The sequence below is a fragment of the Neovison vison genome, chromosome 10 (genome assembly GCF_020171115.1).
Source record: "Neovison vison isolate M4711 chromosome 10, ASM_NN_V1, whole genome shotgun sequence".
In the NCBI taxonomy this organism is placed as follows: Eukaryota; Metazoa; Chordata; class Mammalia; order Carnivora; family Mustelidae; genus Neogale; species Neogale vison.
Genome location: NC_058100.1, coordinates 48530270 through 48557159, shown reverse-complemented (window position 1 = coordinate 48557159; position 26890 = coordinate 48530270). Strand labels below are relative to the sequence as shown.

At 48.8% G+C, this 26890-nt stretch overlaps 1 protein-coding gene across 6 annotated transcripts in view; it reads right to left on the bottom strand.

The window, feature by feature from the left end:
* The window catches only part of CACNA1E (calcium voltage-gated channel subunit alpha1 E), a 339348-nt gene that overhangs the window by 21181 nt on the left and 291277 nt on the right, over positions 1-26890 (bottom strand). For all 6 annotated transcript variants that reach the window (XR_006386630.1, XM_044267234.1, XM_044267236.1 and 3 more), the window contains 10 exons: positions 24963-25028; positions 21028-21119; positions 20292-20457; positions 15247-15374; positions 10067-10163; positions 7895-8000; positions 6937-7044; positions 6266-6366; positions 5875-5981; positions 1843-1954 (listed from right to left, as the gene is read on the bottom strand). Coding sequence is in view for 5 of the 6 variants with exons in the window: in XM_044267234.1 (XP_044123169.1) it covers positions 1843-1954; positions 5875-5981; positions 6266-6366; positions 6937-7044; positions 7895-8000; positions 10067-10163; positions 15247-15374; positions 20292-20457; positions 21028-21119; positions 24963-25028 (1083 nt within the window). In the remaining variant the exon portion in view is untranslated. The remainder of the gene's footprint in view (positions 1-1842; positions 1955-5874; positions 5982-6265; positions 6367-6936; positions 7045-7894; positions 8001-10066; positions 10164-15246; positions 15375-20291; positions 20458-21027; positions 21120-24962; positions 25029-26890) is intronic.

Genomic DNA, 26890 nt, shown 5'->3' with positions numbered 1-26890 from the left:
TGGACATCTGGAGATTTTACCAGGAAAAAAAAATCTATTTTATATTTAGAGAATGACACCCTCAAAACCTAGTTGTTTAAATAGGGCACTGCTGAAGGGAAGGGTACCTGAGACCCTATTCAGCCTCCAAGACCATTTGGCCGGGTGGTTTCTGGTGTGAAGGGGAGGACTGCCCTCCTTGGACATGATAAGTACGCTTGAGGAATTGTAGTGTCTGCTGTACACGCTTTATAAAGCACACAGGTCCGACTTCCAACAGACGTGGCAACAACACTGCAGTGTGTGGGGTGTGAGAGGTGGGATAAGACACATGCACGAATCACGGCCACGCCTCGGGATGTGGAGCAGGGGGGCCCCAAGGGATGGGCAGGAGTACACAGTGGTGAGCGTGTGGCACGGGCTGACACCTGAATTACAGACACCAGTACTGACAATGAGATGAACACAGATCCAAAAAGTCCTGGCACTACGGCTCAGCCCTGGGGAACCCCCAGAAATAACGATGTAATAAAGCCTCCCTGTGAAAGAAAGGACACATTATTGAGATTTTCCCCAGCCAGACGCATCATCAGGCAGACAAGCTGTAAAATGCTGAGAGGCACTTTTAAGAAGCAAATGATCTGTACCAATTAGTCCATGGTGCTAAGTCCCTCCTTAATGAAGGCAGGAAATTAGTCCAAGGATTCCTGCCCACCTTACCAAGAATGCCCAAGGTACTCACACACTGGGAGGGTTTGGTGTAGCCATCTCCCAAACATCTACACAGAATTCCGTCTCTGTAGTCACCCATTTGATCTACCCGAGGGTTTTGCTCCCCTCTCAGGGTACCTATGCCATCAGACATGCACTGCATAAACAGGCCAGTCCCACACTCCACCCACATCATCCATCGAGGGTGGATCTGGGGTGCACAGTAGCAGTGGAGGGGGTCAGGAGAGAAGCAGAAGGAAAAAAAAAAAAAAACCCAGATGAATTATAATCCAATGACACGGAGCTCAGGATAAGCTGTCTATATGGACTTTCGCAAATGTTGAGTTTTTTCTTTTTCTTTCCAGGCTTTCACGGTAAGTTCAGGAGTGAACTTGCTCTCAGGACTGCTGAACTAAGGATAACGGTAAAGTCTATTATCATTGGGAATCAAAACACAAAGCTATTTAAGCTTTGTATTAGCGAAAGCTAAAGGTCAATGTGCCCCGCCCCTCCCCAAGCTTAAACTTGATTCAGCAGGTTTCTCAGGAATCTTACCATTTATGCTAATGAAAAACTCTAGGCTCAGGAGAGGGATTTTAAGAACCTCTTAATATGTACTTGATCTACAGAACTGTGACCAAAAGGGTCACATAGAAAAGAGCTAAGAGGTTCTTCCGTAACTCTTGGCTGACAGCTCATCACAGTCACACACGCTCCCCTGAGTTACCTAGGAGGTGGGCATCGCCAGAGGGCCACCATCGGGCACTCCTCTTCCCAGAAATACGTGTGGGGACACGAAGCTGCCCATTGGATACCACTCATTCTGATGGCTCATCCTAAGGCTCCACACCAAAGGCAAATTTTGTGACTCTTGCTTCTACTTTTGCTGCTTAAAGGCATACATTAAGAAGTTTTGGCCTGAAGCGATCTAAGTTCCTGCAGCAGGTAAGGGGGCCTCTGGGACTGTTAAACGCTGCAGAGAACATGAGAAATTTAGCCACAAAAGGAGAGACAGCAGGTAACTGACCGGCATGACAATCGGAAAGGGTTTTCCTGATAAACCATAGCTATGAAATAAGATTTGGAAAGGAGAGTGGGAGGGATCAGGAAACTAAGGAACTAATTTTGAGGTCATGTAACTCATTCATTCACCAGAGACTGCTGTTCCTGGAACTGTCCGTCATCGGCTGGGTCCATACAAGCCAACTGGAATATTTCCTGGGGGGAGAGCGGACTCATCGAAGGGTATCCACTACGGCCACTCCTGAAAAGCAACGGCAAAGTAAGAAGTAACGTGTACATGAGAGAAAGGAAAAGTCCTGTCATAGCAACCACTACTCATTCCCACCCCAGACAGGACTTCCTTTGCGGCAAGGGCGACACCCGTCCGTATTGGCTCAGTGTGAGGCTGGCGACTGACAGGGGGCTGGACCTTAGAAAAAAAACGTTAAAAAAAGGGGGTGGGGGCATTGGAAAGGAGAAGCACTGTTTTCAACCTGCATTTGGAACCATTCATCATTCTGCTGGTGACTAGCCTATCTGTGACAAACGACATTATTTGTCACACTCAGCCATATGGAAGACCAAGGCTTGATGACAAACCTGTTTCTGCTCAGTTTCTCGCTTTGGCAGAAAAAAAAAATATACTGTAGTTTAAACAGTGAACAGTTTGTTTAAATATTAAGCAGTCATGGTCTTTTAAAAAATTTCCTCGTCTCAGTAGAAATATGGTTTTATTGTGCCAACATCTTTGGCCAAACTAAACAATTCAATGCCATGAACATCTACTGAAGGACAACTCGGTGCCAGACACCATGTCTGTTGGTTTAGGAACTGGGTGGAATGATCTCAGAGGTGGTGGGGAGGAGCTGGTCACTTCTGGTTTGATGGTTATGGAGGAAGATACTTAAATGGTGATGAGGTAAGAAAGCTAAGCTGAGCTATCCCAGCTTAAACCACTGTTGGGAACCTGCGGATGCTCTTAGCTAATGGAATCCATGGGGCTGGTTAGGAGAAAAAGAGGTCACCACTCTCTCCTGAGACGATGCCTGTCGCTGCCCGTCAGGCCTATTAGCACATTCAGAGGTGCCCTCTGACCTACTCAGGAATGCAGAGTAAGCTTCCTGAGGGTGAGCAGAGGGACAGTGGCTGTGGACAGGGCCAGAGCTCTCAGTGATGGTGGAGCTGGAAGGGAGGGTTGGGGCACCATCTCGTGCTCCAAGGAGGGACAGTTCGTAGCTGAGAGTCCTGTACTCATGAACGCATCCGCTAGAAAATCTGAGGCATGAACAGATTTACTTACAAATAATCCATAGGCACAATCTTACCTTGATTGGGATCACAGGGAGAGATCTGAAGAGCAGGAGAGAGTCACCCCACCTGTCCCCTTGCTGCCAGGAGGACGTTTGCTGAATTTTCACAACTGCTACAGAGCGACCTGATATTTAAATGACCTGCTTTCATGCCAGTTCTCTTCCTCAGTGTACCTTCTCCTGAGGAACACTGGGAGCAAGATGGACACTGCTCTCTCGGTAACCAAAGAATCCCCAATAGGGACTGAGGACCCTTAGGATGGCCAAACAGCTTCCGAGAGCTGAATAACTTGAAGTGAGAGTGGCTTCCTCCTTGGAAAAACCGCGTCTAGATTCTGTTAGGATCAAGTCTGGATCTCGGCCTCTCCTGATCTAGCTCCTGCTCTGCTTTCTCGTGCCCTTTACCGCCTGCACCTGAATTTCAGACACACTGGACTCTTAGTTCACTGAATGGGCCCGCCTGGCTTCTCTCTGCCTCAAAATGTCAATACGAGCTGCTCCCAGAGGGCAGAATGCTTCTCTCCAACTCCCCTGCCCTCTGCAAACTTTTTTCACGTTAGTTTGAATTCATCCTTCAGAATTCACTTTGTTGAAAAAATGCTCTCTGATATCTTCCTCCACCCTCCCCCCAAGCTCCTCCACCCCCCACCGGAACAGAGGTGGACTCAGATTATGCATCACCAAAAATCACTTTTCTTCTTTCCAATAACTCCATTTTGGGACTGGCTTTCCACCAGGTGTAAGCTCAGTGAAGGCAGAAGGTCCTGAGGACCCGGCCGGATGCTCCACCGATGCCCCCTCTCGGGAAATGTGCCAACATCCACCAAAAGAAAGACATGCTGGGGGGCTCCTGGGTGGCTCAGTGGGTTAAGCCTCTGCCTTTGGCTCAGGTCATGATCTCAGGGTCCTGGGATCGAGCCCCACATCAGGCTCTCTGCTCAGCAGGGAGCCTGCTTCCCCTTCTCTCTCTGCCTGCTTGTGATCTCTCTCTTTCTCTCTTTCAATCTGTTAAATAAATAAATAAAATCATAAAAAAAAAGACTTATGCTGGAAACTTGTGGGTCATCTTTTTCCCCCCTCTCCTTCACTCCCTGAGGCAAATCAATTACCACATCCCATCCAGTCTCCCTACTGATAATATTTCAAGTCTGAGCATCTCTCCCCATCTCCATCCTGTTAGTCCAAGCCACAGTCATTAATAATTCACATAATTGCAGTCTCATACTAAAAGCAATTCTGTCATTCAAACTGCCCCCCTCTCATCCACATCCACATTGGTTTTAAGAATCATTGAAAAGCCCAAGTCTGATCATGTCACACTGATGAGTAAAACTCCATGATCCTCAGATAAACCCTCACTCCTGTATCCTGTTATGCTTCCCATGCTGGCCCTGATGGAGCTTATCACCCCAGCTCTCTGTGCTCCAGCCCTCCTGATGACTTTCAGTTTCCTGAGGCTTCCCCCCCTTTTCCCCCTCTTGAAGACTATGCCTTTGAGTCTCACTTAAACGTTATTTGCACAGGGAGGCCTCCCAACACCCCAGAACCACTGTGTTGCTTCCTTTCCGTGGTATCACATGAGGCTACCCTTTCTGCATTGTAACCTTCCTCCTGTGTTTAATTTCTTTCTCAAGATTTGTCTCCATGGGGGCTTTGATCATGTTGACAGCTAACTCCCCAGTGCCCAAGACAGCTCTTCTGTCATAAGGGAATGTAATAAATATTGGTCAAATCAAGAAGTACATGAATCAATTAACACAGGGAGGAGTTGGAATGATGCTTTGATGTGAGATAATATGTCAAATTGTTGGGGTGGGAGAGATCCACGTGGAGGCGTGTCCTCTCCTTCTAAACCAAGGCCCTTGGAAAACACTGTAGTTCCCCTGAGAAGTTTCCACTGCTCCAGCCATGCCCCCTTCCTGCACAGACCCCAGACACACATCTCCTGGTTTTCTACAGACAGGAGAATCCATATACCTTGCTACTTTATCACATCAAATAATCTGTAAAAATGAACAATAGCCTTGGTCATTATGTTGGTCCTTTGCTTCTCTTGCAAATGTGCTGGATTGTGACCTCTGAAATGAATGCTTTTCAAAAACAGGTGTCCAGCACCACAGGCTGAAAGGAATTCATGGTGTGAGAAACTACAAATGGCATTCTGACAGAGGTCTCCTCCCCCAGCCCTGATTTCATTACCCTGATAACTGCTGAGGTTGAGTATTTAGTGATTATTGGTTCCATGGGGATGAGGGTTGGGTTAATCCCAACCACAAAAACTCACTCGCCTGAGGTAGAGAGATTTCTGCCCTTTGGGTACTTGGACAAGCCTGCTGATGTCCAGAAGGTTTAGGTTACAATGAGGTATGGCTGCTATAGGAATCATGTATGACCAATGACCAAAGAGGAGACTAAGGTTTGCAACTCAGAAGAGTTGGCAAATTCCTTAACTGAGGTTTTTTTGTTTTGTTTTGCCTGCTCTAAGGTTCCTTTTCTTCATTACAGATAGCAGCGCAGTGGGAATAGTCTGGAGTTAGGAAGAACAAACTTAACTTCCAGTTCAGCTTCCCACTAGCCACATGGATGTGGGGAACTTACTTAGTCCCCAATTTCTTATCTGTAGAGTGAATGCACTAACACAAGCCCTTCTTCTTTTGTCCATTCACAGTGCTCGCCCTCGAGCTGGCCCCAGAACTGAACATGCTATTACCCCTACTCAATAGCCATTTTAAAATAAAAAATATGGTTTTCTCATGCTCAGGGAAAGGATCACGCGGCTCAGACTATTATTTCCTGGGCACTTCTGGGCCTGCACCATGGTGCTGGTGCCAGAAGCAGGAAGGACAGCTGGGGAGCCCTTGGTTATACTCACAGGCCTGAAACAGGGTCTTGCTGGAGATAGGGCAGGGCTTTGGCATTAGCAATGATCTCCTGAGGCAGAGATGAGGGCTCCATGCGCTGGAACATGGGTGCATTTTTCTGTGTTAAAAGCAAGAAGGAGGAAAAAGGACTCATGTGATGATGGGGTCTACCAGCAAGGGACTGGGGATCCCATTTACTTCGGTAAGACAGGATCATGCCTGATTCTCTGATCTGGGTTTCTAATCCCCAGCACTAGAAAGTTCCTGGACCCCGCACCCTAGCCTCTGCTTCCGAGCACTTGTAGGGCACTGTGCCCCAGGGAGGCACAGGCTTGGCCCTAGAGGGGCCCTCTAGTAACTCCTCCTGGTCCCCCCCCAACGGCCGCTGTCAGTGACCCTCACCTGCTCTTCCAGCTGCTGCCTCTGCTTCTTCACCTTACTCTGCTTGTAGTAGTCCATGATCATCATCGCGGCATAGATTTTGCCCACAGTCAAGTCCGAGGCTAGAACAACAAAGGTGGCATGGAAGGGAACAGGGAGAAGACAGGTGGCAGAGAGTGAGGACCACTCGCAAGCTTCCCCGCTCTCTGCAGCAGGTTTGCTCCCTCCGCCACCCATCTATAGTCCACATTCATGGAGAGCGCCACGTGCGCCTGACCCTGGGGATACAGAGTGACGAGGTCCCAGATCTGCCCTTGGGGAACTTCCAGTGCTGCCGAGGATAAGGATATTGATGAAAAAGAGTAAGATAAAAGTGTCACCTCCACTGGTCTAGATTCCCATCTCTAAGTCTCAGCAGCATCATTCCCAACTACGTGAAGGTTTGCTGAACCCTATCATGTACCAGGAGAGAGCTCTGTGCCCAAGAAGTTTCACCCACAACTACAGTGACCTGTCCTAAAAAAATGTTTTCAGTGCATGCAAAAGAGATTAAGAAGTGGGGGACCTGGGGTTCCTAAGGATAAAAGAGCACCTTTTCCTTATCTCTTTGGTCACTTCCTGTTCCCCCAAAAGACATGATTGTGGCATGCTGAGCCCACAGAGACAACGCAACCCAGGAGGAGACCCCGCACCTTTGGGCATGGGCACAAGCAGATCTAGCATCTTCTGGGACAGGTGGGGCCAGATGGCCAGGGTCTCCTTTTGTAGCTCCGAGTCTAGCTGCTGTCTGTCTGCACCACCTAGAAGATAAATTTTAATAAATAGGACAGACACGCAAATACCAAGGACTGAGGGAGTAGGTCGGGGCGGGAGCTGAATCAGCAGGGCCCCTCATATGGTCACTGGAAGTTCTGGCACTGAGTGACTGTGGATCTTATAATACCAGGTCTTTCTGCTGAAGAAGCAGAACACAATTTGGCTCTCCTTTTTAGTGACTCGGGGATATCCTGCCACAGAGATCTGAGGCCCCGAGACCAAGAGCAGCTTCCTTATTCATTTGAAACACCTCCCAAGTGCTTAATACATCAGAGGAAAAAATGAAAAGAGCCATAAAGAGACTCCCCTGCCTCATGAGATGTACATCAATTCTTCCAGTGACTCTGACTCCCTGGTCTGAGTGACCTGAGTTTTGGATCAGGCGAGAGCAGGAAGGCTGGAGGGCCATCTGGAAGTAGTAAGCCTGTTCTCTCTCCTCAGTCACTGCAAGAGACATGGAGAGGAGCAAAGTGCTGCCCTCTACAACTCCAGCTGCGAACCTTCCGGGGCATCAGAGATACCAATAAGGAGGAAAGGACAGAATCAAAACTCTTATGCTCAATGAGCAAAGACTTCTAAAATGCCTACTGTGTACCAGACCCGGAAGACTGCAGGCTGGTAAAGCTGAAAGGAGCCTTAGAGATGCTCAAACCATTCATTTTTCCAGGAAGAGATGACAAACATTATAGTCACCAAGTCAGAGGTGAAACTAGGAACCTATAGAGCTGATTTCCACATCACGGCGTTGTCAGATGGATCCGAGTTCGAACATCTCCATCTTGTGCCCCCCTTGGGTCAGTCGTTCCAGAATCCCGTTTTCCCTCCCCGGCTCACCTTTGGCGATCTTGATGTCCAGAGCTGTCCGGATCAGAGCCATCAGTGTGGAGGTGAAGTGGACCGTCATGTCCTCAGCCACTGGCATATTCATCAGGACCAATCTCTGTGTGAAAGAGAGGAAACAAAACAGCAGGAAGAAAAAAAAAAATACCAAAAGAAACCTTGGTGAGAAGTGAAGAAAAGTCAGGGGTCAAATGCAGAGACAAAAAAGAAGGGCAAGGATTCCCTATCCCTGATCCTACCTCCTCTCCCTGCTTCTCACTTCAGGCTCATTCACGACTGTGTAGTAAGTTAGTTTTTTTCCTAGGAATATCACCAAATTCCCAAAAGTCATTCTTCAGGACTCCTCTACGGTCCCAAGAATGTCTTTAGTAGGGCCGGAAAGTGATTTCTAAGAGAAGTGGCTCGGAGAAAAAAGTCAGCTCTAGGAGGTGACTCCACTCCCAGATTCGAGGCTGCCGTTTCCCTTTGTCCCCCAGACACCCCCAAAACTCACATGGAAAGACAGTGATGGGGGAGATTTCGCTCTGCTTATCTGACTTGAAAGATGCATCCTGATGCCCCCTTTTTGAGTCTTTAAAAGGTGAAATTTGCCAGCACATGATTAAACATGCAGAAGTCCAACTTATCCAAAGGATGAGGTGGAACAGGATAGAGAAGGAGGAGAGTGCAAACAGGGTCTAGGGGAAGAAGGCTGGGGCGCGCAGAGGAGAGAGAATGAGAGAGGGTGACCAAGGCAGGAGCAGAGTGGGCAGGCCTTGTTCCCCTCGCCCGAAGGAAGGGATCAAATTGAAATGGCCAAATCCACTTTCCAGAGAGTATCTTGCTTTTGGAATGCTTTGACTTTTCCTCCAGGCCCCACACCACCCCCTCTCCCACCAAGCTTCATCCCAGAAATTCAAAGAACTCAATACCACATCCCACCACCTGGTCCTTTTGGATGTGGCCATCATGAGCAAAAAGGATGCCAGCCTGTGAGCTGTGCATGAAGAGCCATGTCCTGGACCCTAAAGGGCCCTGTTCCAAGGAGATGCTCTCTGGAGCCGTACAACTTGGAGGTAGAAGCAGCAGAAGGTCCTCTGGCAGAACCACCAGCCTAGCAGGGAGGGACGTGTCTCTTCCCAAGGCAGGATCTTTAATGCTCCATTGGAACATCTCGCCTAATGTGATTCCACAGACACGGTGTCTTAGAGTGTAAAGTCAGTTTCTTGTTTGTATCTGAGTGCCATCTCTCTCCCACTTCCTTAAGCTTCTAGACAAGTGGCAACACTGCTGGGGTGCATTCCTAGATGAAGGAGCTCCAGAGTGCCGGGTCAGTCTAAACACCATACAGTAACTATTACTAACAGGTGGAGAAGAAAAGCAGACCCCAAATCTCTGAGTACCCTGAGAGCAGGTGACTTCCCATATACAATGCTGCTCTGAGCAGGCTATGGGGAATCCTCCCGTGACTCCAGGGCCAGGCCCCATCATCAGTCATGCCAAGAATGCAAGTCTAATGTGGAGGGCAACTTGTGCCCATTGTCACCTTTCCCCTTGTACTGACAAGAGAGCCCAGCAGTTGGGCCAGTAGGGGAAGGGAGCTGGATCCTTCCGTGTGTATCACGGAGGTATGTTCTCCCCTTTTTCTGATACCTAGAAGGAACCACGCCACGGTTCCTTCCTACGTCAAAGGAGAAGAAATTTGTTAAGAGTTTACCCCTCTCCTAAAAAATTCTTGAACCACGTTTAGACAAATTTCTGTATTTATTTTCTTAGCTTATCTAATTGAAGATTTTGTTTTATTGGCTCTGATAGGAGTTTTGCTATAGGCTTCCTTCTTGCCCATATATGCTATCTTGCCGGCCACCACTCAGCCTCCTCTGAGGGAACACGCTACTTAACACTTCCTTCCCGGTAATCTGCTCACAAGAAGCCACACCCTTGGAGAAACGCAGACTCACCCATACCACGACCCAAGGTGCAGAATCTTGCCAACCGTGCTTTGTAGTGTTCTAGGACTCTGTACTTCCAGAAACCTTCCTTGCCCTTCCATCTCATGGTTTCTTTTCCCCTCGGTTCCCTCCTCCACCTCCCCAGCCCGGCTTCCTCCCCATGTTCTGGCCTCCCCACAGCGGGGCCCCATTTCCTGTTGGTCTCTAGCCCAGAACAAAGGAAGGGGTGGTCTACCTTATATGCCACTTTGGAGGGACATCTCTTGCCGAGGCCTAGCGGTGGTGACATGAGAGTCAGCATTTCATACATCTCAGTGTAATGGATGCGGCCACTGCTCATGGAGGGGTGGGAAGTGGGGGGTGGGGGTCGGCAGGGCAGGAAGGGTGACAGGGAAAGGAACAGGAAGTGGGGAGAAGGATGCAGACGGGGAGGAGAGGAGAACAGGCATTCCCAGAGAGCCAAAACAAAACAAAATAATACAGAAAACAGGAGAAGAGAAACAAAACAAAATGGACAAACAGAAAAAGAACAGGAAACCTGTTAATCAAGGCAAATCATACGTGTGTCCTGGTGCGGATTTATATCACGCCCCACACAGACCCGGGAACGTTGGTGGCAACCTTTTGGTCCCTCTGGCTCTGTTTTTCTCCTCCTGGATGACCAGGACCCTACTTGGCTGTTCACGCTACCCATCCCCCATTCAACACAAGCCTGTGTGCAATTCCCAGGGCTGTGTGTGAGCGGTATAAAACGGATAGACGGTGCTCCAGCCACGGGTTAGGACTCCTGGCCCCAGTGGCGATGGGGTCCCCGACCTGGAAGGCAGGTCCTTCTCCTCCCCTCGACCCACAGGTGGAACATCGTGTATCCCTCTCTGCGGTGTGTGTGCAGCGGGAGGTGGCAACTTGCACTGGAAGTGGTGGGCTGCCTTTTCGCATCAGCCCCGTTGCTTCCACCTGGCTTTGCGGGGGAGAGCGCTCCCTCCTCCCAGCATGCCCCGGGCCGATGGCATGCTGGGGACAAGAGAAACCAAACCAGGAGGAGAAAGAGCATCTTGCATGCCATGCCGCCCTCCCGGCTCTCCCCACATGCGGCTGCAGGTTTCACTGGGGTGTGGTTTAAAGAGTCTCAGCGGAGGCAGCTGTTTGGCCTGCTGGGGACAGGAGTCAGTGTGTCGCCACCCCCAAGCCAGCTCCTTCCCGTTGCCCTCGCTGGCCTCGTCCTGGCCCTACTACGTCTTCCGCCAGCTGTGGGACCGTGCTATGCCCAGAGAGCACCCCCTTCCTGCCGGCAGCGCCAGGAGAGGCTTCCTTCTCTAGTGGCCTTGGCCTTGGACGGTGGCCTGGCAGAGCCACTCCTGTTCGAGGTCCCTGGGGCAGGCAGACTTGCAGAGGGGGTCCCGTGTGCTCCTGAACAACGTCCTTGGTCTCACAAGCAAGCAGTGATGTGGCAGTTAGGACAGGCCCCTTGGTCCCCTTAGCAATCCGTGGAGGACACTAAGGCAAGGCATCTGCTCGGGAGCCCTCCGTCACCTACAGACACCTTCTCAGACCCCCTGAGCTGCTGTGTTCTTCCACACGCCACCGAGGCGCCCCCCTCTTCCCACTCCCCTTCAGCTCTCAATCCTCACGGTTTCTCACTCCTCCTTTCTACCCCCGAGCTCTTATGACCCTTTCTGGCCAAACTATCCAGGAGCTGGAGGGCACGCGGAGGGAGGGATGACTAGGACCACGCCAAGCTACTTTCCACAGGGGAGGAGGACGCTACTTTTACCAAAAGGAGGCTCTCTGTTCTCCAGTGAAGGGAAACCAGTGAAGATGTCTGCATTCTCTGGAGGACGGAGAGGTCCCTCTGCTGACATCTCCAGATTAAGGTGGAGTGGGGAGAGAGACAGAGTGTGAGTGTGAGTGTGTGTGTGTGTGTGTGTGTGTGGTTGTGTGTGCATACACACGTGACTGAGTGAGTGCATGTGTTGACCAGTGAGAGAGGTCAAATAAGCATTCTGTATGAAGTCCTTCTACCTCCCCCCACCCCACAATGTGCCCTTCGTCCTTGTGTAACAGCTGCTGGTTCTGGGAGGGTTTGGACCTCTTTAAACTCAAAGGAAAGCAACATGAAGGTTCCCTCATGTGGCGCAGTGGGGGTGGAGCAGACGGAGAGAAGGGTTCGAGGTGCACCCCCACCGCCGGTCACGGCTGGGGACTGGGAGGCAAACCTTGCAAGCCACCCTGTAGGGGCAGTTCTCTCCCAGGCCCAGAGGCGGCGAGATCACCCGCACTAATTTGTACATATCCTTATACGGGATCCTGCCGCTGCAAAGGAAGCACAGGCGGGTTAATAGAGGACACTCAGCAAAGGGCGGGAAAGACATGACAGTGTAGCCATGACCATGATGGCTGGAAGAGGAAGAACAGCTGTTTTTTTCTTTCCTGGGACCCGGCATGAGCCAGACCAGTCAGACTGAGAAGAGTAAGCATCAGAGAACCATCATCTTGCTGAACTGCACTGCCCCCGATTTTCTAAGGAAATCAGAGCCCATCCAGTGCCCAAAGGGCCTGCCGAATGGCCAAGAGCCCCTCCGAGACACCTATCTGGCCCATGCTTAGCCAGATGCAGGAAACGGATGGAAGCTCGAGCCAGGCCTTGAAGAACACAGCTTGATGGTTCACAAAGGCCTCTGACAGCCATCAAGAGCAGATGCCAGGCTGCTGGGAAGTGGACTCCCCAACTGTGTGCTTTTCACAGACATTGATTACAGTCGGTTACTCAGACCCACTTGTCAGGGGCAGTGGGAAGTCGGCATCTCTCTGCAGACGGAGAGAGACAAATTCCCCATTAGGCTAATTAGCAGGGAGCACAGTGAGCACAAGGGAATTTGCAAAGGGCTTTGCTTCGCATGGTGGCAGATTATTCCTGAGTTCAGCCAGGGCAAGCTCTGCTCTCCTCAGTGGGCGCCTGCCTGGATCTGTGCTCAGAGAGCAGCCTGGGAGGGGGCCGTGGACATCCTCCCTCCCGCTCTGCTGCTGCCAGCCAGCCCACAAGCAGGCAGCCTGGCTGGATCCAGCCAGAATTCCAGGAACAACATGACCTGTCTTACCACCCTTCTATCAAGGGTCTGCTAGGGAGTCCTGGCTTTGTGCAGGAAGGACAGAATCAACAGTGGATTCATTTTCAGTGGCTAAATCATCCGCTCTGACAGAGACAAGACAAGGAAGCTACCTCCTGGGATGGAACATGGTTTCTACCTGAAACGATGAACCCACATGTCTACCTCTGAGCATCCCGTCCTTGCCAGCAGCCATGGGAGGCTCTGTCCCAGCTTTACTCTTTCTAGTCTTTTCTTGATGTTGCTGTTCATTCCTCCTCTTGTTCTTAATAGCAGCTCATCAGTACTTCAAGTCTCTTGATCCTTGAGACGAAGTTCAGCTAACCATTTGCTTTGTTTCTTGAGACTGGGATGTGGGTGGGTTTATCCTGCCTATAAGCTGGTTTTCCCCGCGTCCTGTCTCAGTTGGCCAAGACATTGGCTCACGTTAGTTCTGTTAGTTCTCCCCCCACCCACCCTTAAACTCAAGGAGATGGCCAGTGAACCAACCAGCCTGTTATGCTGTGAATTTCAAAGCAGAAGGGGTTCTCCTTTCTATTTTTGCCTCTCATTGCTCTTAGATCTAAGTCTCATGATTTTTTTTTTTTTTGAGTTCTCTTTGAATTCTTTCTTCCCAGCAGCTGGAATGAGTGGGGAGGAGCATGTTTAATTCACAAGGCTTTTGGGTCCCAAGATAACATGAGCTAGGTGAGCAATGAACTCTTCGGCTAGCAGTTCTCCTCTCTCAGGAAAGAAGACGTGCCTTCTCAGGCTCCCCATCTCATGGCCATCCACACTTTTCAAACCAATGTTCCGTAATTTCTGGTTGCTTTCCCATATGGTTATTATCAGTTGTTACAAACACGATCTAACATAATCCACACGGCCACTCTTCGAGGTAGGCAGGGCGTCATCATCACCATTTTACAGACGAGGAGGCTTAGTGTAGTTACATGACTTGTCCAAGGCCACAGGGCCAGTTCCATGCAGCCCCTGCCTACATTGCCTCTAACATACCACCTGTGGCTTTCTGAGCAGCCTATCTACCAGAAAGTAGACCTAGCAAGTAAACGCCATTGCTCAGCCATTGTAATAGGAATGGATTCGGAGAACTCTGTGCCCTAAGTCACTAATAATTACTGAGGGGAACAGAAATTCTGATTCACTCTTCCAACACTTGACCCAAGTTCAAGAGCCTTGCAGGAGAGTAGATTTTAGGAAGAGTCTCAGATTATGAAGGGGCTCCAGGTGGAAGCAACGTGGGCCGTTCCTGTGAAGGATGGCCTTTCCTATAGTATTTTTAGAAGTGGACCAGAATGGGTAGATTGGTGAGCTAAGATCCTAAAGCTAAAATGACACAGGACAGAAAAGTTCCTGTGGAGTAAGTGCTACCTGAGCATTCACCCTCTCCTCAGCTTGAGGGGTCAAAATGCTGCCTTTGTGCAATAAAGTAGGGATCAACATTTTTTTTTTCTATAAAGGTCAGGTAATATTTTTGATTTTGAGGGTCACACTGTCTTTTTCACAACTATACAACTCAGCCACATAGTGTGAAAGCTGCCACAGACAATACATGAATGAATGGGTGTGGCTATGTTCTAATAAATCTTTATTTATAAAAACAGGCAGTGGACCAAGTTTATCCCTGAGGCTGTAGCTTACCAAACCCTACTCAAAAGCTCAGAAGGCATATCACAGGAGAAATACTAGATAGTGAAAGAAATCTGGGGAGGTAATTCACGCAAATTCCTGCCATGTAATTCAATTCTATGCAACAAAAATCTTCAAGTGTTTAAGGGATCAGTTGGAAGAATGACTTGCTCAGTTCTTAACATAATTTCAGAGTCATCTCAAACAGTATCTTTTTAGAGGGATGAGAGAGACAAAATGCTATTGTCACTGACCGTGATGGCCAGATGTTCAAGTGGCCCAGAAAACCATCATCAACCCACCAACCTCCCTGCTCCAGGGACTCAAAAATTGAGTCCACTAACCATTGGCAGGGGAAAAAAAGAACAAGGTTACAGGAAGCCCCTCTGGTGACTGAAACCAACTATTCTGAGGTACAGATTGTGTGATGAGATTGGCAAAGAAAAGAAAAGCCTGTCACAGAAGGAATGGGAGGGGGAAGGAAGATAAAGAAGCTATAGTCTTGATGACTGGCTTAATAGCAGAGCCAATCTGAGGGTCTGGCCTGTACTACAGGCCATGACTGAGAGGAGTTTCCTCTCCTTCTGTAACAGGCAGGCGTCCGATTCCAACCCCTTCCTTGGGAATTCCAGAGGCCCTGGATACGGGCCCCACCGGGATGGCCGAGAGGCCTACGCACCATGCAGCTCTGTCATATTCTGCCCAGACGCGGACAAACTCGTCCAAGTGGTGAGGCCCTAAGATGGAGGAGTCCCGAGTCAGGTACTCAAAGTTGTCCATGATGACGGCCACAAACAGGTTGAGCATCTGGAAGGCAAGGGGGAGAAGAGGAGTTAGGGGAAACCTATGCAGGAAAACAGGCTTCAAGGCAAATGAAGAATTCAGAAGTCTGTGGGGCCAGAGCTCCTAACGAAAGCACTGCTGACCTTGCTGTTTCCATTCTAATTTCCACACACTTCCTTGTGTGAGCCTCAGTACGTCACTCTTCAGGGCCACTTTCTATTGGCAAAGAACTCCACAAAAAGTCACTTTATTATCTGTTCAGTTAATCTAACTGATTTGTAGCAGAGGCGGCCACAACAGTGACAACATTCTCAAAGTCAAGGCCTGACACCAACCTTCCCTTCTAGCCTCCCCTGGCCCTGTCCCTTGCTCCACAAAAGGAGCCATCAAGAGAACTGGTGACGTGTCCTAGAGCTCACTGCAGGGCTTCCTGTGTGATGGCCTGCAGCTGTTCACCCCACCTTGGTCCCTGTCCTCTCGCTTATTTGTTCAACAACATTTCTTGTGCACCCACTGCGTTGTAGAGATCCAGGTGTTAAGGATGGGAAATAAGAAAGCTGTTGTCCAGAGATACACGCCTGTGCCTCACACGTTGCTTAAAACACAGCAAGCCTTCCCTAGGTATTGGTACTTGAATAGTCTTAAAAGACTTACTTGGTATTTAGCAGAGACTGTGATGTATCAGGAATATACAAATGCTATAAATCTTTTTAGGAGCCATGAAAGAAGCGTACGCAGGTTACACTGGGATCAGAAAGGAGTATGGATATGAATTTCATATAATCTCCAGTTCCTGAAATATCATCCATCTTTTGACTTTTTCCGTAACAATTTAAGAATGTAAAACCCAGGGTGCCTGGGTGGCTCAGTGGGTTAAAGCCTCTGCCTTTGGCTCAGGTCATGATCTCAGGGTCCTGGGATTGAGCCCCGAGTCAGGCTCTCTGCTCTCTCTCTGCCTGCCTGCCTCTCTGCCTATTGTGATCTCTCTGTCACATAAATTAATAAAATATTTAAAAAAAAAAAAAGAAAGAAAGACAGACTGTAAAACCCAATGGCATAGCTCAGGGGCCAGACAAAAAGTGGTGGCAAACCAGATTTGGCCCTTGGGCTGTAGTTTGCCCATTTCTGGTCTAAATTACGAGGAAGCCACAGAATACACCAAAAGCGTTTATAGTAGGGGAGAGACCAAGGTCTGTTTCATCCAGAAAGAACCTTTGGCAGCACTGCAGAGGGTACCCAGGAGATCTGTGGGGAGAGTTCTGCGGTGCTCCTGGACCAACCCAGTGGGGACAGTTGAAAATCAAAGGACATGGAGGACATGGAATTGACAGAACTTGAGCACAGTGAGCACACTCTGCCATTGCTTCTTGGCTGCCTAGCGCTCATTTACTGTAGGTCTGGTCTCTTGAGGACCCCACCCCCTGCCTATTTGCAGTCAACATGCTTCAGTGGGGCACCGCCTGTGACCTGGGCCTCAGCCATTGAATCCCATTCCCCTGGGCCATAGTGACTGGTAATCCAATCATGACCAACAAAATGGTATTGGACCTTCTGGGCAATAGACTTGTTTTTCCCTGTCAGGTGTACCAGTGAGGACTGGGGTCTAGAACTGCTGCTACCACCATCTTGGAGCCATAGGTTGGGGTGTTTGAAGAAAGAGCTCTCCAGGTGGAGCCCAGAGGAAGAGATCCATACGCAGAGAAAGATACCTACTTATGCCTCTGCTGCCCCAGGGTTTTTCATTTATATGTGCCTGTAAAATCCCTTTCTGCTTCGGCCAGGGGGAGCTGGGCCTTCCGTCACTCACGAGGGAGAGAATCCTGCCTGAGACACAACTGGCTGATGAGGTAAGAGAGGAGGTTCCCAGGTGGATGGAGGTGCCAGAGAAGCAGGCGGCCTATGAGGTAAGGAGAAAGTCGGGTGCCTGGGTGGCTCAGTCGGTTGAGTGTCTGCCTGGCTCAGGTCATGATCCCAGAGGCCCAGGATCAAGTCCTGCATCGGGCTCCCTGCTCAGCAGGGAGTCTGCTTCTCCCTCTGCCCCTCAGCCATTCTCATGCTTTCTCTCATTCTCTCTCAAATAAATAAAAATTTCTTAAAAAAAGAAAGAAAGAAAGAAAGAAAGAAAGAAAGAAAGAAAGAAGGAAGGAAGGAAGGAAGGACAAAGTCTGTAGACAGGATGTGGCTGGAGTCCTCTCCATGAGTCTTTATGGAGAGACTGGCCACCTGCACCCTAACAACCCCTCTCGTCCCTGCCTGACCGCCTCCATCCTGCTGCCTGGGATATACGTGGGTGCCTGGAGGTCTGGCTCCTGGAGGTGGGGTCCTCAACACTCTCTGGAGCCGCCCTAACACACCTGCACTGCCTTCCCGCAGACCTCACCGGTGTGTGAGGGAAATAAACGTCCCCTGGTTAAGCCGCTGATGTCTGGGGAGTTCTGTTCCGGGCCACTGAACCTAAGCCCAGCATGGGCCGGGCCTTACTTTCTGTCACTGACATGGGAGCCACCGTGAACATGCTCCATCATTGCCTGGGTTACGAAGGGGTTTCCACATAGCCACACATGTGTTTTACACTCCCTTCAGTACTTATTACTAACACGAACAAAATCATTGTTTTTTTGTTGTTTTGTTTTGTTTTTCTTTTTCCAATTTATTTATTTTCAGAAAAACAGTATTCATTATTTTTGCACCACACCCAGTGCTCCATGCAAGCTGTGCCCTCTATAATACCCACCACCTGGTACCCCAACCTCCCACCCCCCCGCCACTTCAAACCCCTCAGATTGTTTTTCAGAGTCCATAGTCTCTCATGGTTCATCTCCCCTTCCAATTTACCCAAAAGCACATACCCTCCCCAATGTCCATAACCCTACCCCCCTTCTCCCAACCCCCCTCCCCCCAGCAACCCACAGTTTGTTTCCTGAGATTAAGAGTCACTTATGGTTTGTCTCCCTCCCTATCCCATCTCAAAATCATTGTTTTATGTTCATATAGTCTTTCAGAGCGGGGTGTGCACACTCAAACCTATTATTTGTTTTAACGCTGCTCTAACCTTGTGAGGCAGACTTAATTACCCTCGGCCCTTCGAGGACCCAAGTGCTTCCCTGACACGTGGTGTACTCTCAGCTCCAGGCACACTGCCTGGCACATCACGGTGTACCGGTAAATCCTGCTGGAGCGGCTGGTCTGAGTGAAGAAACTGTGTGACTTGCCCAAGGTCACAAAGTCAATCTCCCGTCGGGCTGAGATTCGAAAGCAGATCAGCTCAAGCTGAATATAGCCTCTTTAAAAATAACACGAATGTGAATTATGCAGCACCCTCCATCTCCAAATTCTTAAAGTACCTTCCTAGTCTCTAATGAATTTTCCAGTTATATCTTTGGTTTCTTTTTAAATATTTATCATTAAACACTTACATCATGGAGGACAAAACCCAAGTGTCCACATGCCCTTCTCGATGGTCTTCTGTGTCACCCGACAACAGCCCCATCAACAAAAGGCTTGTGGGCCTTCTTCCCTTTGCCTCAGATTGACAGAGTGACTGAAACCCACTCACAGCCTCACCCCCATACCTCTAAGATACTGTTCTGTGTTCTTTTCTTCTTTTCATTGAAAAACCTTTCACACCCACAAGAAGGGAGTGTATTAAAAACACATGTACCTGCTCACCATGCACGTAATACCCTTATGATCAAGCCATTTTCCTTCCCATTTACAGAAGCTACAACAGGGAAAATGTCTGACCATGCTAGGACAGCAGCAAAGCCAAGACCACACAGCGCAGGCGACCTGAGCCTCCAGCAAGCTCGCTGCCTGCTAGGTGAACCCACCCACTACCCTCAGAAGCCACACCAGAGAGCTTCTCCACACCAGCCAGCTGGACACATGGCAAATCCCTCGCAGTCACCTCAGAGAGGCAGAAATGCCTGGACGGGACCTAATTCATCTGCTGACACAAGGCTGTGAGGTTAACCACCTCTCATGGGCCCTGCTTTAGTTTCAGATTTTTTTTTTTAGATTTTTATTTATTTATTTGACTCAGAGAGAGAGCACAAGTAGACAGAGGGGCAGTCAGAGGCAGAAGCAGGCTGCCCGCCGAGCAGGGAGCCCGACTCCCTGAATCCCAGGTCCTGGGACCAAGACCTGAGCCTAAGGCAGATGCTCAACTAACTGAGCCACCCAGGCGCCCCTAGTTTTGGATTCTGTTCAGCCAGCGACACGACCAGTGAAGTGAAGCCGAGGGATGTCAGGGCGGCTAGAAACACTAGACTGACCCTTTAATGGATCTGGCAGGACCTCATCTAGGGTTACGCAGCATAGAGATTTGGGGAGTCCGGGTGCTGACTCACAGTTTCTCCCAAAGAACAGATTAAGAAGGCACCTAGGGCTTCTCACCATTTTATAAGTGGGCGTGTTCCACATATGTCACTCAGTATTTACTAATGCCCAAAGCAATCCTTTCACGTCTGTCAGCCGGCCAACTGTCATCAAACATAGTGACATAAGTCAAGAGACCGCATCTGTGACACTGTATTTAGTCACCACTCTACTCCTATTAATCCTACCACTTCATATTTCCAAGGTACCTTTTTGCGACAGTTTGAAAGGCTACAAAAGAGAGCTAAGATATGCTTAGCTCTACTGGTAAGATAAAATACCTGAGGTACAGAGAAGAGAGATGTACTCTGGGTCACAACAGAGCCAACACGAAACTCAATACTCTATTCCCTAAACTCCATTCCACTCATCATTCTTTCTCACAGCAATCCTTCCTTAGAGGCACCAAAATCTGCTTGGTGGCAGCCATGGGAAGTCACTCACTGGGGAGTCCACTAGGCGTCCTGGCCTTCAAGAGTTCCTTGGGGGATGGGATGAGGTGGGAGAGGGGAGGCGAAGGGACGGCCCGCCGCATCTCGAGCCAAGAGTGCAGGGTTTACTCACCAAGAAGGAGCAGAAGAAGATGAAGGAGACAAAGTAAACGTAGGCCAGATCTGTGCCACAGCGCTCATTCTCGTTCTGCCCCGAAGGCGCGGTGGTATCTGGCTCGCAGCCTTTCTCCCCGAGGCACGACAGCATTATCTCCTGCCAGGCCTCGCCTGTGGCACTCCTGAGCCCCAAAGACATTATGGTTAGTGGTAGCTGGTCTGCGTGTCTCATCTCTTTGGCCCTCCTTCCCGACTCACCCATCCCTTCCTCTTCCCTGTATGGTTCCTCCGTCTCGTACTCTCCATCTGGAGATGGAACATGCCAAGGAGGTCTCTCTTGGGCTCTGCCATCCCACCCCCTACTTCTTTGTTTTTTCAGAAGTGTCTGCTGACAGCGGTTGAGCCAGTGGTGGGACGAAGACCCCACACAAACCTGGCCATCCAGGGTTTCAGCCCTTACATGGAATTCGATCCGGAGCAAAGTATCCTCAGCTTCCCCACTCAGAGTCCTGGCACACATGTTCTAAGCCTGCAGTCTACAAATTATCTACTGAGCCCGAGACGCTGCGGAGACTTCCTGCTGTCATCGGAGCCGGTTTTAGAGCCAGTGCCCCTCCCCACCTCTGCGTCTACTGTATGTCCTCACGGGAGCAGAGCAAGCAGAATAAAGAGACAAATAGGAGGAAAAGGCAGACGAACTCTGTCTCCCTCGACAAGAGAGCTCCTGCTACAACAGCTACGCATCCAGATACCTGAAGAGTAACATGAGGGACCCGAAGAAACTCCGGAAGTTGTTGTGTCGGTTGATGTGACTCTCCTCATCTAATTTAATGTTTCCAAACACCTTGAAAAGAAAACAGCAACAACAAACAAAGAGCATTACCGGCTGTGTCATGTGCCCTGCACATGAATATTAGCCGCACCTGCCTCTACTAGGGTTGGCAAACGCATACGCGTGGCCCTTCTCAATGGCCTAACCCTGAAGCAGACAGGATTAGACCCAGACAGGCTGGTGGACCCCATGCTCCCGGCCTGCTGTAAAGAAGTAATTATGTTCTCCACTGCAGCAAAGTGGATCCAGGGCCACAGAAGGCAAGATCTTTTGGAAGTCACTCTGCCTGTAGGTAAGTTCCTCCCACACCTAAGACGTACCCCATCACAGAAGTGCATGGAAGGAACTACCCCTCTCTTCCTGTCTCCGGTAGTAATGATGGGAGCATGCGTCTTTGCAGAAGATGTGATTTACGTCTTGGACAGATATTGCGCTAATATTTGTAAGCTGTGTGGGTCAGAGAGAGGCATCTCAATCTTCTTGGATATGTTCCTATCCAGAATGTCAAACTGAGAAGGTCAGTACATCTATAATCTAGGGTCTACAAGAATGAAGGCACAGAAAGCCAAGTCCTGACCAAGAGGATGAAGGAAGTCAGGACAACCGGATACTTAGAAAAGGAGAAATAAGATGCATTTGTGTAGATCTGGCTACGGAACGAGCTTATAAATCTACTGTCGGTTGTTGAGCTCGGAATGTGGTCATTATGCAAATTCACGTGAAAAAAAAAAAGAGGGAAAATTCAGAGATATTTGTCCATAGACAACTGAATGATGTTGAACTCCTAGAGCCTATCTATCTTCGGATGAGAAGGGCACCCCTCCACCCGCACTACCCAGTCCCAGCCATGTTTCAGGTGCCAGGATCTAGTCTCACAAGTCAATGTTGGCATAACCGAAGGCTTACAGGTCACTTTCCCAGCCTTTTGAGACTGTTTCCAGCCTATACATAACATGCTTCCGTTTATCTAATATATGCTAAATGGAACACATTCCCCCCCACTCCCTGAACAGTTTTGAGAATGTGCAATTGAGGAACAATCTCTGCCCCCAGCTATTTTGCTCAAATAACTCCCACTGACACCTGCTTTGGGAACTTGTTCTCAACACTGTTTTTCAAAACCCAAATACTACTTGTCTCTCAGGGAGAATGGAAGTGGCAAGCGAGGCAGCACCAGGGAAAAAGGGAAAGGAGGAAGATAAGAAGGTGCAGGACCCACAAACAGAAATAGTAGGACTGAAAAAGTCCCCCTTAAATTTAGTTCTAGGCACTCCAGGAGAACACTGTCCTACATCCTTGTCTATGTTCACATTCTGTCTCTCCTTTTCACCCTCTCGGTCTAACATCCACGATTTACCCTTCATTGATCACATCCACACGACTTACAGTGTCTGTGTGTGTGTGCGCGCGTGTGTGTTTTCTACCTATGGCAATCCTGAAGCCATCATTAACTGTTCTCATTATGATTTTCTCACTTTATCCAGTCAACAACTAGTTGGAGGGCATGCTGGGATTTTGCATGAGGCATGTGTCTAACAGTCAAAGAAACTGAAGCTATTTTAAATCTACTCTAGTTTTCAAGCCAAAAATATATAAATGTATATTTATTGTGAAGGAAGGTTTTATTTTATTTTATTTTTTTAGCTTTCACTTAGCTCTTGTCCCAAACCAAATTTCTTACACCAAAAGGCTTGAAAGAGAAAGAAGGGACACCGAGACCCACCAGAAAACTGAATGGATGTATAATCTTAAATCTACTTTCACTTGGAATCAGAAAACTTAGGCACATAAAAGGACCTGTGAAGATGTCCATCCAACTCCTGACCAAGTCTGCACAGCTGGTCAGTGGAGGAGCTGAGGCTGAAAGCCTCGCCTTCTAATGATCTGTGGCCCCCGGACTCTTTTCCATACCCAGCAAGTTACTCCTTCCTTCTATCTTCAGATCCTTCTGCAAAGCTCTCTCTCCTTCTAAGATGCATGTGAAAGTTCAGAATAATGGTTCTTCTTCTCATAGATTCATCCTGTTCCTATTCATCTTTCCAATATGGGTCTCCTGCCTTTATGTTTCTGTTTGGATGGATCCCTCTGCTTTGTTATGACTATACCAGATACAACTTCTCTAGTCACAAGCTAAGTGTCAGCCGTGTGCTTGGTGTGGGGTCTCTATCATGGACCAAGAGGAAGATGGCCATCTAAAGGCAAATCACAGTGGGATAGCCATTTGTGTCCCTGTGTAATGGAAATAGGGCTCTTATTTTTTGAAAAGAAGTCTAAGCACAATAAAATATTAGACACTGCAGTTATTGTGAAGACCACAATTTCATGACTGAACAACGCCCACATCCCACTAAAGGGTCAAAGAAATACTTGTATTTGCTTGTTGGTGGGAGGAGAGAACATGTAGTACAGTAAGAATATGGGCTGTGCGGCAGACAGAGCTAAATTTAAATCTCGGCTCTCCCACTTACTGAGACCTCAAACATATTATAAGTTACTTAACAATGCTAAGCTTCAATGGAGTCAATGAAACCCACCCATAAACATTTTCACATGGCTCCTGAATACATCAGTCACGTATTGTGTGTGTGCTTGCGGACAGGGCGGAAAGATGGGGATAAGAGCACACATTTAGGACGGTGTCTGGCATAGTCAGGCATTCAAATGATGGTAAACAGTCTTCTCATCATTATCAGCAATATCGAGAATAGTTTAGTACTGGAGATGGTGTTATTCTAGTTTATTATGATTGATGATGAAAAGGAGGTAAGAGCTATTTTAAGCATGGGCAAAAATTGATTACGCTTCTATTTGGCTGTTCAAGAACATTTAAATTCTAGAATCAATTGTTTGAGAATTAGAAGGGCCTTAACAGACATCATCAAGCCAATCAGCAATTTCAGTAGGGGATTCCACTGCCCTGATGCGGTCATGACATCTTTACTGAATTATCCTCATTGAAGGAGAACTCACTACTTCTCAACCAAGTCTCACACTTTTTAACATTTGACATTCTGCTCCTTTTGGAGGACAAAAATCTCTCCAGGAATGGGGTTAGAAGATGGATAAAATTAAGAAGTGCCCGCAAGAAAGAGGAGCAAAAAAAGAAGAGACATTTCAGAGATGTTCTAGAAAAAGGCTGCAGACACAGCGAGCCTGGGAGATGTGAGCAGTGGCCCCAGATGGCAGGTGCTGGCGGTCCCAAGGCGGCCAGACTGGCTGACTGCAGGAGACCGCCACTTGGCTGAATTTCCATACCGGGGTTTAGTCTCCGCATCTCCAAGTCAGAAAATTAGCCTCCCCTAGACAGGCAGGAAATCCTGTGTGCCTAACTGGATCGATTCCTGGGATCGAGCTGCTGGCCGTTTACAGGAGTCCATCAGCCACAAATGATAGTCACTTTAGAAAGAAACTATGGCCTTTTCTGCTCAGCGGGGCTCTGGCGACCTGAATAAATGTCTACGGTGGGAACTTGATCCACTTCTCAACTCTGAAACTGGAAAGGATGTGGTAACCCAAGAGAACTGTCCAGGAAGCTGCCTGGCCAGCATCTGCAGGCACACGGCCCTTGGGCGTCCCTAGGATTAGGCCGGCTACTAGGAGCTCTGGGAGTATTCCCAGTCATAAGTCTTAGGGCATAAATCTCAGCTATTTAAGACTTAACTCAAGACACATTTTGTATTGCTGTATACAAGAGAACAACCACCTGACTTTCTTCTAGGTCTAGCTCAAAAATGGGAGATCCTGAGACAAGGAGCATGGTAAGCCTCGCCTTCAATCTATTGTGCTCAGGCCGGTAAGCCAGTGACAATCCGTGCAATACCTGTCCCCCGCCAGGCTCCTGATACATGAGCTCACCTGCATCCCAATGATGGCATAGATGAAGAAAAGCATGGCAATCAAAAGGCAGACGTAGGGGAGGGCCTGGAAGGAAAGCAGAGACAGGACCATAAATTCAGAGGCAGACAGCTCCCAGGCTCCACAATCTATAGTCACCAGCACTACTACAATTCTTGCCCTGAGGCTGATATTAAATGAGGTGGTGGGGGCTGGGACTCTCTATTCCCCCGGGGCTCTGCTCTCGCAGAATGCCATACTTTTGCAGAAGGTCATGTCCTCTGACAGGTAAGCTATTGTCTAAAGAGAAGCCTGTCATTTACCTTCCATCAAAGATTCTCACTCAACCAGAAGTGCAGCCCAGATCTCCCAGGAGAGCTGGGGAAACCTCCTGGGCTTAGGATGCATCCCACTCTGCATTGCAGAATATTAATAATGTGAGTAATTGTGATGTAAACTACACAGTAAGTACCTAGCTTCAGCTCCCAAATCCCTGTATTACCCCTTCCCCTCCTTCACTCAATGCCAAGCCCATAATGGAGAATCTGGGAGCAAAGTGAACAGGCTGAGAATCTTCAGTTGTTCATCGTGTCCTAGAAGGCACCTTCGTCTTCTGAGGAGACCTCTCCTTCCAGTAAACACTGGAAACAGTAACACCTCCTGACACTTCATATGTGTCATGCAAAACTCCAAAAAGCCTTTCAAAGGTTAGCCACTGCAACCCCTGCCGTGAAGCCACGTGGCACAAAATCCCATAGGTTGCAAACTGACTGCCACTCTGGGACAAGAACATTTCAGTAAGGTGGATAATGGGGCAAGCGAAGGAGATGGAAGGTAGGGAACTGCCCTCTGGCTGGCGGAGGATGTAAGGCAATTTGGTTTTAGGGCTGGGGTGCGTTCTATAATTCTGAAGTGAGCTCAGTGCGGACATGGAATTCCGCCTCTTTTCGTTTACCACCCACTCAGCTCCCTGGAAGACGGTGCAACTATGGGCCTCCACTTTATCTCCTGTGTGCAGCAGGAATCCCACGAGATCGATTGAAGGCTTTCAGACTGCAAGGGCAGGGCTTATCAACGGAGCCAGCTAAATGAAGAGCCTTGGGAGACTTACTTCTACAACTTGAAAAAAGGATAAAATTAAAATGCAACTCAGAGTTGCTAGGAGAATCCCCTCCCCAGTAAAATGCTGACTCCCAAGGTCTCCGAAGAGAAAAGTCTGCGTTTCAAGGGGCCATGTGAAGACTCTGTCTGCTGGTAGAAGAGAGAAGGGAGATAGGTTTCTTACAGCTCGAGGTGCTGCTACCTTCTCCCACCTTCTGCTTACTTCCTGCCCTTATTCTACGTCCCCACTCCCTAGCTCATCCCTCCCGAACCCCAGTTTTTGGAAAAAGATCAAAGGTACATTCTGATCACCTCTCTTATCATGCTATAAATTCTAACTCAGGAAAGGAAAAATGGGGAAGAATGAAGTAGGGCTCCGTGGTGGAGAACTGGGGGCTGTGCTCACGGCCGGTGGGAGGGCGGGGGTAGCTTGGGTAGGCCATGGCAGTGCCCTTTATACTCTGTGGCTCCCTTTGTGTATTTACAGCGGCAGCCTTTGTAAAGCCAACAATTTCTCTACTGAGTCCTGGGACTGTTCCAAAAAGGAAACACCTCTCCATCACAGTGTCACCTGGACGCAGATGCCCCGTCTCCACTGTTGTATATTCACTGCAATGAGCCAACCACTCTGCTATCAACTTTTGATGTGCTTTTCTTTGCCCTCCACAGTATGCAGGTTTTTTTTTCCAATTTATTTATTTTCAGAAAAACAGTATTCATTATTTTTTCACCACACCCAGTGCTCCATGCAAGCTGTGCCCTCTATAATACCCACCACCTGGTACCCCAACCTCCCACCCCCCCGCCACTTCAAACCCCTCAGACTGTTTTTCAGAGTCCATAGTCTC